At 38.5% G+C, this 11754-nt stretch overlaps 1 protein-coding gene across 2 annotated transcripts; it reads left to right on the forward strand.

Moving 5' to 3' along the window:
- The first annotated feature begins 330 nt into the window (after positions 1-330).
- Positions 331-1590, forward strand: LOC122689911 (pyruvate dehydrogenase E1 component subunit alpha, somatic form, mitochondrial-like). Of its 2 annotated transcripts, XM_043896741.1 has the most exons (2): positions 340-868; positions 962-1590. In XM_043896741.1, the coding sequence occupies exons 1-2, from the start codon at positions 340-342 to the stop codon at positions 1513-1515; spliced, it is 1083 nt and encodes a 360-aa protein (XP_043752676.1). In that variant the 3' UTR covers positions 1516-1590. The 2 variants fall into 2 exon arrangements, with proteins under 2 accessions (XP_043752675.1, XP_043752676.1); XM_043896740.1 differs by having other exon boundaries at positions 331-1590.
- Positions 1591-11754: the final 10164 nt, after the last annotated feature.

The following is an 11754-nucleotide window of genomic DNA, read 5'->3' on the forward strand; positions in this document are numbered from 1 at the left end:
TAGATGTAAGACCAGAAACTATAGAACTCTTAGAGGAAAATATAGGCAGAATACTTGATGACATAAATCAAGGCAAGATCCTCTATGGCCCACCTCCTAGAGTAATGGAAATAAAAACAAAAGTAAACAAGTGGGACCTGATTAAACTTAAAAGCTTTTGCACAGCAAAGGAAACTATAAGCAAGGTGAAAAAATAGCCCTCAGAATGGGAGAAAATAATAGCAAATGAAACAACTGACAAATGATTAATTTCCAAAATATACAAGCAGCTCATACAACTCAATGCCAGAAAATAATAATAATAATAATAATAACCCGAAAACGCCCTGACCGCGCTCCATGAAGAAGATGCTGACCGCGGCTGTCTCTCGCGTGCTGTCTGGCGTCACCCAGAAGCCCGCTAGCAGAGTGCTTGCAGCCTCCTGTAAATATTCAAACAATGCTACCTTTGAGATTAAGAAATGTGATCTTTATCGGTTGGAAGAGGGTCCGCCCGTCACCACCGTGCTCACCCGGGAGGATGGACTCAAATACTACAAGATGATGCAGACGGTTCGTCGAATGGAACTGAAGGCAGATCAGTTGTATAAACAGAAATTTATTCGTGGTTTCTGTCACTTGTGTGATGGTCAGGAAGCTTGTTGTGTGGGTCTTGAGGCTGGGATAAATCCCACGGATCACGTCATTACGTCCTATCGGGCTCACGGCTTCAGTTATACGCGGGGACTTACTGTCCGATCAATTCTGGCAGAGCTGACAGGACGAAGAGGGGGTTGTGCTAAAGGAAAGGGAGGGTCCATGCATATGTATGCCAAGAACTTCTATGGGGGCAATGGCATTGTCGGCGCTCAGGGACCACTGGGAGCCGGTGTTGCTCTGGCCTGTAAATACGAGGGGAACAACGAGGTGTGTTTGACTCTGTATGGCGATGGCGCTGCTAATCAGGGTCAGATATCTGAAGCTTACAATATGGCGGCTTTGTGGAATTTACCTTGCATTTTCATCTGTGAGAATAACCGCTATGGAATGGGAACATCTTTGGAGAGAGCCGCAGCCAATACTGATTACTACAAGAGAGGCAATTTTATCCCTGGTCTAAGAGTAGATGGAATGGATATTCTATGTGTTCGGGAGGCAACTAAGTTTGCAGCTGACTACTGTAGATCTGGAAAGGGGCCCATACTGATGGAGCTGCTGACATACCGTTATCATGGACACAGTATGAGTGATCCTGGAATCAGTTACCGTACACGAGAAGAAATTCAGAGTGTAAGAAGTAAGAGTGATCCTATTATGCTTCTCAAGGATAAAATGGTAAACAACAAGCTTGCCAGTGTTGAAGAATTGAAGGAAATTGATGTTGAAGTGAGGAAAGAAATTGATGATGCAGCTCAATTTGCTATGACTGATCCGGAACCACCTTTGGAAGAATTAGGCCATCACATCTACAGCAGTAATCCACCTTTTGATATTCGTGGTGCAAATCAGTGGATCAAGTTTCAGTCAATCAGTTAAAAGGAGAATATATTCCTGGCAACTTTAAGAAGCTATGTACCCAATTTTGTTGAGGAATAAACCCATAAAACAAAAGTCTTTTAAACTTTTATTAAAGGGATTTGAGATAATTAAGATCTTATAGAAAGAGATTAAAAGAGATCATAGAAGGATAGACACTTGACTAAAAGGGATATTGCATTCAATTGTATTGAACTAAAAGATACTATTTAATCATTCAGTATTATTAAAAGATAAACTGAGGCACATTAAAAAAATAATAATAATAATAATAACAATAACCCAATCAAAAAGTGGGAAAAAGACTTAAACAGACATTTCTCCAAAGAAGGCATGCAGATGGCTGACAAACACATGGAAAGATGCTCAACATCACTCATTATCAGAGAAATGCAAATCAGGACCACAATAAGGTACCATCTCATGCCAGTCAGAATGCCTGCTATCAAAAAGTCTACAAACAATAAATGCTGGAGAGGGTGTGGAGAAAAGGGAACCCTCTTACACTGTTAGTGGAATGAAAACTAGTACAGCAACTATGGAGAACAGTGTGGAGATTCCTTAAAAAACTGGAAATAGAACTGCCATATGACCCAGCAATCCCACTGCTGGGCATACACACCAAGGAAACCAGAATTGAAAGAGTCACGTGTACCCCAATGTTCATCACAGCACTGTTTATAATAGCCAGGACATGAAAGCAACCTAGATGTCCATCAGCAGACGAATGGATAAGGAAGCTGTAGTATATATACACAATGGAATATTACTCAGCCATTAAAAAGAATACATTTGAATCAGTTCTAATGAAATGGATGAAACTGGAGTCTGTTATACAGAGTGAAGTAAGCCAGAAAGAAAAACATCATTACAGCATACTAGCACATATATATGGAATTTAGAAAGATGGTAACAATAACCCTATATGCGAGACAGCAGAAGAGACACGGATGTATATAACAGTCTTTTGGACTCTATGGGAGAGGGGATGATTTGGGAGAATGGCATTGAAACATATGTTTTATCATATGTGAAACCAACCGCCAGTCCAGGTTCGATGCATGAGACAGGGTGCTTGGGGCTGGTGCTTGGGGCTGGATGACCCAGAGGGATGAGATGGGGAGGGAGTTGGGAGGGAGGATCGGGATGGGGAACACATGCATACCCGTGGCAGATTCATGTCAATGTATGACAAAACCACTACAATATTGTAAAGTAATTAGCCTCCAATTAAAATGAATACATTTATAAATATTAAAAAAAAGAAAATAAAATGAATACATTTATAAAAATAAATAAATAAATAAAATAAAACATTAGTCTACCCTTAAAAAAAAAGAAAAAAAAAAAAAACTAAGAATAAAACCACCATATGACCCAGCAATCCCACTCCTAGGCATATACCCTGAGGAAACCAAAATTGAAAAAGACAGACACATGTATCTCATTGTTCATTGCAGCACTATTTACAATATCTAGAACATGGAAGCAGCCTAGATGTCCATTAACAAATGAATGGATAAAGAAGTGGTATTTTTGGTACGTATACACAATGGAATATTACTCAGCCATAAAAAGGAATGCATTTGAGTCAGTTCTGATGAGATGAATGAACCTAGAACCTATTATACAGAGTGAAGTGAGTCAGAAAAAGAAAGACAAATATCGTATTCTAACACATATATACAGAATCTAGAAAAATGGCACTGAAGAATTTATTCACAGGGCAGCAGTGGAGAAAGAGGCATAGAGAATAGACTTATGGACATGGGGAGGAGGGGAGGGTGAGATGTATGGAAAGAGTAGCATGCAAACTTACATTACCATGTGTAAAATAGATAGCCATTGGGCATTTGCTATATGGCTCAGGAAACTCAAACAGGGGCTCTGTATCAACCTAAAGGGGTGGGCTGGGGAGGGAGATGGGAGGGAGTTTCAAAAGGGAGGGGACATATGTGTACCTATGGCTGATTCATGTTGAGGTTTGGCAGAAACAACAAAATTCTGCAAAGCAATTATACTTCAATAAAAAAATATATATTAAAAAATACATCCCATGTATATATACACCAGTATGTTAATTTTTATTCTTATTCAGTTCTATGTATTATTTTCATTTCATTGCAACTTCCTCTTTTACCAACAAATTAATGAGAAGTGTGTTTTTAACTTCCAAGCATTTGTAGATGTTCTTATTATTGTTCTAATGCAATTTCACTATGGTCACAGAACATACTGTATGTTTTAACTTATTTTTCAATTTATTGAATTTCATTTTTATGATATGGACTATCTTCATGAATGCTTTGTGGACAATTAGAAAAATTGTGTATTCTGATATTGTAGTGTGTACATATAATCACATTGATTCTGTTCATTAATTTTATTCATTCTGTTGTTCATCTACTTCTATTTTTTATCTGTTGTTCTATTACTTGCTGTGAATGGGTGGTTGATGATGTCAATTATAGTTCTGGATATGTCTTTTTCTCATTTCAGCTCTATTAGGTTTCACTTCATGTATTTTGTTCAAAATATTCATGTTGTTTGGTGGGTTCACAATTACATTTTCATGAGCTTTTGTCATTATGTGATGTTCCTCTTTGTAATAATTTTCCTTGCTCTAATGTCTACTTTATCTGATATTAATACATATTGTATAACAAATAATTTAAAATTAATGCTTGCATCACAATGTTTATTTTTAATCTTTCTTACCTTAAACCTATTTATGTTTTTGTAGGTGAAGTATACATGTAACACAAAAATACAGACCTGGAAACAGACAGTAAATGGCGTCTCCTTATATGTTTTGTACCTGTCAGTTCTAATTCATGTATTGTCATTAAGGATTTTCCTTCTTACAAGACTCTTATCATCATTTATGCTTTCTTTCACGTTTGAAGTATTTTTAAAAACATGTTCACCCAGACTTGTTTTCTTCATATACATCTTAAATGGAGTAATAGGACTAAAAAGGCTAACGAGCTCCTACATATTTATGGCCTTGACTTTTAAAATAAACTATCCTGTATCTTGACTTAGCCCTGGAGAAGTTTTCAGTTTTCCTACACAAGAATTTAGAAGGGGAAAAAAAGAAACACACGAAACTCTATCTAATGGAACTTTCTTAGGAGGTTCAAAGACAGATGCTAGGATTTTTCTATGAAAATATTTCCTCCTGCAAACTAGAAGGTACATCACCAGCTTAATTTTGTTATTTTGTTAATGGTTTAACCTATATGAGACTTGAGTGGAAAATTGCTTGCTGTCTCCTCCAGATTGGTTACCACTTTTAGTGAAATGTCTGCCTATAGCCAGGGGCTTGTAAATGCCTGTTTTTTTAATTTATTTATTTATTTTCTTTTTAGTTTAAAAACTTTCTCTATTTCTGCATGTTGAGAACAGTTATGAGTTGAGCATAGAGATTGCCTCTATTTTCTGTAAATTTTTTGAACCAAAGTGGCTACTGTCTCTTCGAACAAAATTGCTTTTGGAAAACCAGGCAGTTTATCACTGCAACACTCCCATGGCATTTAAAAATGCTGCTTCATGATGTAAACAAAAAGGGCTCACAACAGCACATGTGCTACTGCTCACCACCTGCAAACTGATCATTGAATCAATGCAGGTGGATTTTAGAGTGTACCTTCCAAGCCCAAATCATCCTTGTGACATCACTTTTTGGTATCAGGTTTATGGTATTCATATAGAAAAACCCACAAAGGCTCTTGTCTACTCTCTGCCTCCATCCCAAACACCATCACTCTGCTTCAGATATATCCTATAGCCATTGACAGGAGAGAAATGAATTATATCTGAAGCAAACTGATCTCCTTCCATAGGGCATTATCAACACAGCTGCACAACTTTGATGCTCTGTGTCCATACACAGATGGTCAGTCTGGAGGAAAGAGAGCATGCATATTTCTAGTTCTGTGCTCCCCTGGCTTCTATGCTACGTTGGCTGACATGCTCTAACAGCTGTAGCTCTGCCAGCATCTAGTTGGAATTCACCCCTCTTTCAAAGGATGAGATAGTTGAAATATTGAAGGCAATCTACATACTTGGGGAAGCTCCAAAATCCAGGTACAAATCACCCCAAAACCCTTTGAAATCCCCCCTACATTGAATCAATCAATTGCACTGTTTTCTCTCTTTTTTTTTTTTTTTTTTGCTCCATTACTTATACAAATCAGCCTAATAAATAAGGTTTATATGTTAATTCAGGAAAGAATGTTGTTTCATTTAGTTTTTTCAATTGCATCCTAGATTGATGATTCAACACCCTGAGTTTGAATATTTTGAGTCAGAAAACAAGACTTCATGCTGGCAGCTTGGCAAGGGAAGGACCAGAGACAGGCAGATAAGTTCCAACAAATCACAGAGAACCCATGGAGCCTTTGCTGTTTCAAGAAATGAATCTTAGGGGAAATAGAAGCATGTTCGCCTTACTGTTCAGGAACAGGTAACTATAAACAGGAAAGCCTCATTTTATCTTTCTTTTTTCTTATGTTGTGTAGGTTATACAAAACAGATACTTCAAAACCCTTGTCAATCGTGGCTGAGAACAAAATCAATTTTGCATTTGCTGTTTTGTTTCAAAAAGCTGAGATAAGAACTCTTCTATGGACTCAGTGAGTATTATACAAGGTTTGGATCATCCTTGCTTTTTACCTCACCCCACTTGCTGGTATAGACTCTGATGTCAGCTCTTCTATCTTGATTTTGCTCCTACTGTGCAAGAGAGATCACAGCAATCTCTTTCATGATAAGCGACCCATAAGCATGTATCTAAGGGCTTCCCTGGTGGCTCAGTTGGTAAAGAATCTGCCTGCAATGCAGGAGACCCAGGTACAATCCCTGGGTTGAGAAAATCCCCAGGAGAAAGAAATGGCAACCCAGTCCAGTATTCTTGCCTGGAGAATTCCATGGACAGGGGAGCCTGTTGTGCTACAGTCCATGGGGTCGCAAAGAATCGGACACGACTGACTTTCACTTTCACTTTTCAGGCATGTATCTAAATCAATGAGGTCAATCCATTGCTTTCTACACTTTATACAAATGCTTTCTTCCAGTATCATGAATAAATAGTGTGCAGTTCATGTAGTGATGGCTGTACAATGAAATTTGAAGTGTGGTTTGTCAAACAGATACCTTTACTAAGAACCTTTCATTCTCAAAGTGGTGGGATGGGTGGTAGGATAGAAAAATTGTAAGAGACACAGGCTTGGCCTTTAGAAGTCCTCAAATAAAAACAGAGAGATAATAAAAATCAGTTCAGTTTAGTCGCTCAGTCGTGTCCGACTCTTTGCGACCCCATGGACTGCAGCATGCCAGGCATCCCTGTCCATCATCAACTCCCGGAGCTTACTCATACTCATGTCCATTGAGTTGGTGATGCCATCCAACCATCTCATCCTCTGTCATCCCCTTCTCCTCTCGACTTCCATCTTTCCCAGCATCAGGGTCTTTTGCAATGAGTCAGTTCTTCGCATCAGGTGGCCAAAATATTGGAGTTTCAGCTTCAGCATCAGTCCTTCCAATGAATATTCAGGACTGATTTTCTTTAGGATGAACTGGTTGGACTTCCTTGCAGTCCAAGGGACTCTCAAGAGCCTTCTCCAACACCGCAGTTTAAAAAGCATCTATTCTTCAGTGCTCAGCTTTCATTATAGTTCAACTCTCACATCTATACACGACTACTGGAAAAACCAAAACTTTGACTAGATGGATCTTTGTTGGCAAAGTAATGTCTCTGCTTTTTAATATGCTGTCTAGGTTGGTCATAACTTTTCTTCCAAGGAGCAAGCATCTTTTAATTTCATAGCTGCAGTCCATAAAAAATATGCTTGGATAATTTTAATAGGAAAACATCTTTAAGGCTCATAAATACCAGTTGAAATGCTCAAAGATAAATCATTATTTGGGAAGAGGCTAATGTGAGCTTCATGAGAAACATCTTGAAACTTAGTTTTGAAGCTGATATAGAAGCTGTACATTGATATTGTGAATTTATATATGGCAAAATGATAAACTATATATGTTCTAGTCACCTCTGGATCCTTACTGTACAAAAATATAAACATCATACCATTATCATATCATTTACAGGGTGGACTAAGGTATTGGGAATTTAGGGCTTCTCAAACACAAAGGCAGAATTAGGGGTTTTGGCTTGTCTGCTCAGGAAAAGCAAATGAGAGGAAAATAGATCATATGGTCCTGTAGAAAACATCTAAGATCCACTCAGCTTTTTAGGCAACTCTTTATGTAGTTTTACATCTACGGGAGGAAATTTAGTTTTGGAGAAGTGTTAGTAAGTGCATGGCAAATGGTCCCGATAGTCAATGAGGAGAAATATGTGAGCCCTCTCTTATATTTAAGTCATTACATCATTGATACAAAATTTCCTTTCTCTCATACTATTTCACTTTCCCTTTAAGGGGTTTAGATTTTTTAAAGGCTTATTAAATGTGATTTGATTGGTATGGATTCATACAAAATAGTTTGATCTTGAGTTGTTTACCATAGCTTTGTCTGGTCAACAATTATGACACATTGATTGCTATTCCTGGAGCTTCCATTTCAATTATAAATAGTGCACTTGAACATATTTAAGTCATTTTTAATGAAATGGATGAATACAATAAATGCATTTGCAAGAGCCATTGATGTGTTCTAGCTTCTTTGCTGTAAATATATCGTAAATTATTTGTGAGGTGTACATTCCTGTATACCATCTTTAGCAGGCTTATAAATACATTATGAGCTCTTTAAATGTCCTTGAGAGCCACACCCTAAAATAAAGCATCCCTGCATACAATATAGCTTCTAATGCTAAATGTAGATCTTGTCAAAAAGGCAAAGTGCAATATGACAAAACAACTTTTTAAATTTAGAAAACCTAAAAATATGAACATGTTTTGCATTTCTGAGCAGAGACAAAATGGGGAAATACTGTTGCCTGTCTCTTTAGCAAAGACTGATTGGCTAGCACAATTCAGAAATTCCAAAGCATTGGTAATGTGTATACTCTGTACTCTAGCATTTGGAAATGGAAACTGATCTTTTGCACACAATAAGATTGCAGCTAGCACCCACAATTGTTTAAATGTACCTTATCTCAGTCCTTTCTTTCTCACTTTATTTTACAGATGTTCTTATCCTCTTTGAGAGGCATATTTGTAAGTACAAAGCTGAACGTATTTACTAGAAATACACTAAAACTGAACATGTCTTCTCATTCACTCTATTTTCTGTGTAGTCTCCACTCAGACAACATATAAGACCTAAAATTTTAGACTTTAACTATCTTGAAGGAAATTAGTATAAGTAGGGTTTTTGCGGCTGCCCTGATATTGGAGCGATAGGACTCCCTTTAGAAGATTGTTATGAGACTAAAGTGGGATACTACAGGCAATGCTGTTATCATAATGACTAACAATAAGGAGGTAAGCTAAGAGTGTCACTATACTTTCATTTACTTTATATTTGCACCAGCAACTAAAGAGTTAAGATAACTATAGGGATTTATCTCAAAGGTCTGTCTCGAACGAATGTGGACAGTAAAATTTCTTTACTTTTGTGAAGTGTCCGAACGTGCTTCCCAGGAACAACTAATGTTTGGATAGATGACAGAGCTTTGTTCCAGGTAGTTGTGAGAGCTTGTTCATTTTGCAGCCAATGAGCTTATTTTTGAAATCCTTCCACTTGTGCCACATTCAGTTTTATGGCATGGGTCTTACTGACTAAACACTTACATTCCACCCAGCTTAGCCAATTCATAAATGTTTCCATTTAAAACAAACAGATCTTGAGAACCTAAACCAGAATGGCTGTTGGATTCTTTCAACGGGTCTATTCTGAGTAGGAAACTCACAGTTGACCTGGTCCTATCTTCATTCAATATTACCAGATAAACAGAAAGGCCCCAGCATTACCCCAAAGCTTTCCAATCTGACGTTGCATAGAAAAAAGCTGCTCAGCTGGCTGCCTCCGCCTTTGCCACTGCAATAGAATGTTACAAAGTGACATACTCTCCTCTGCAGTTAGTGAGTGATCACTCTGGGTTTAGAGTTGTACTAAGGGAGCAGCTGCTGTTTGTACCCTGGCTATTAAAGTTTGCAATGATGTACCACGTGGTTTAACTTTAGAGCCATGTCTTTCATCTGAAGAAAAAAAAAAAAACTCTCTGGAGTCAGCCAGGAAGAGACACCCAAAAGCCTGTATCCTTCTAACTGTTCTGATTCTTTCCTTTTATTATTCATAAATTTGGCACATGACAAGCCTTATTAAAAATGACAAAAAATGAAATGCCTGATACTATGAGAAATGCAAAGTAGAAGCTGAGAAACAATTTCATTAATTCTTGTTATGAACTTGTATATGAAGTTCAATCCTCACTCTTTTAGGGGTGTGGGTGTTTAGAAGACTATTCCTCAATGTGCTAACAGTGCTTAAGTTTCCATCATTATTTTTCACATGTGTCTCTTTCCTACATCTTTGCAATGGGGTTTCTAAGAAATGAGTAGTACACCTTGTTCCCATGTACCTGTCTAATAATTCCTTCAGTTCAGTTCAGTTCAGTCACTCTATCGTGTCCGACTCTTTGTGACCCCATGAACTGCAGTATGCTAGGCCTCCCTGTCCATCACCAACTCCCGGAATTTATGCAAACTCATGTCCACTGAGATGGTGATGTCATCCAACCATCTCATCCTCTGTTGTCCCCTTCTCCTCCCACCCTCAATGTTTCCCAGCATCAGGGTCTTTTCAAATGAGTCAGCTCTTCGCATCAGGTGGAGTCTTTTCAACACCACAGTTCAAAAGCATCAATTCTTTGGCACTCAGCTTTCTTTATAGTCCAAATCTCACATCCTTACATAACTACTGGAAAAACCATAGCCTTGACTAGATGGACCTTTGTTGGCAAAGTCATGTCTCTGCTTTTTAACATGTTGTCTAGGTTGGTCATAACTTTCCTCTCAAGGAGTAAATGTCTTTTAATTTCACGGCTGCAATCACCTTCTGCAGTGATTTTGGAGCCCCCACCCCCCCAAAAAAAATAAAATCTGCCACTGTTTCCACTGTTTCCCCATCTATTTTCCATGAAGTGATGGGACCGGATGCCATGATACTCCTTTTCCTATTTGGAATCAGTCTGTTTTTCCACGTCCAGTTCTAACTGCTGCTTCCTGACCTGCATACAGGTTTTTCAAGAGGCAGGTCAGGTGGCCTGCTATTCCCATCTCTTGAAGAATTTTCCAGAGTTTATTGTGATCCACACAGTCAGTCAGAGGCTTTGGCATAGTCAATAAAGCATAAATGGATGTTTTTCTGGAACTCTTTTGCTTTTTTGATGATCCAGCAAATGTTGGCAATTTGATCTCTGGTTCCTCTGCCTTTTCTAAATCCAGCTTGAACATCTGGAAGTTCACGGTTCATGTATTGCTGAAGCCTGGCTTGGAGAATTTTGAGTATTACTTTACTAGTGTGTGAGATGAGTGCCTCATGAGTAATGCTGGGATGGAGGAAGCACAAAGTGGAATCAAGATTGCCAGGAGAAATATCTATAACCTCAGATATGCAGATGACACCACCCTTATGGCAGAAAGTGAAGAAGAACTAAAGAGCCTCTTGATGTAAGTGAAAGAGGAGAGTGAAAACGTTGGCTTAAAGCTCAACATTCAGAAAACTAAGATCATGACATCTGGTCCCATCACTTCACGGTAAATAGATGGGGAAAGGGTGGGAACAGTGGTTGACTTTATTTTGGGGAAATCCAAAATCACTGCAGATGGTGATTGCAGCCATGAAATAAAAGATGCTTATTCCTTGGAAAGAAAGTTATGACCAACCTAGATAGCATATCAAAAAGCAGAGACATTGCTTTGCCAACAGAGGTCCGTCTAGTCAAGGCTCTGGTTTTTCCAGTATTCATCTATGGACGTGAAAATTGGACTATAAAGAAAGCTGAGTGCAGAAGAATTGATGCTTTTGAACTATGGTGTTAGAGAGGGCTCTTGAGTCCCTTGAACTGCAAGGAGATCCAACCAGTCCATCCTAAAGGAGATCAGTCCTGGGTGTTCATTGGAAGGACTGATGCTGAAGCTGAAATCCCAGTACTTTGGCCACCTCATGCGAAGAACTGACTCATTTGAAAAGACCCTGATGCTGGCAAAGATTGAGGGCAGGAGGAGAAGGGGACGACAGAGGTTGAGATGGTTGGATGGCATC

Source organism: Cervus elaphus, chromosome X (genome assembly GCF_910594005.1).
Source record: "Cervus elaphus chromosome X, mCerEla1.1, whole genome shotgun sequence".
NCBI lineage: Eukaryota > Metazoa > Chordata > Mammalia > Artiodactyla > Cervidae > Cervus > Cervus elaphus.

Bases quoted from the DNA above. Each gene is read 5' to 3' on its own strand.
- LOC122689911 (XM_043896740.1), top strand. From the start codon at position 340: ATGAAGAAGATGCTGACCGCGGCTGTCTCTCGCGTGCTGTCTGGCGTC.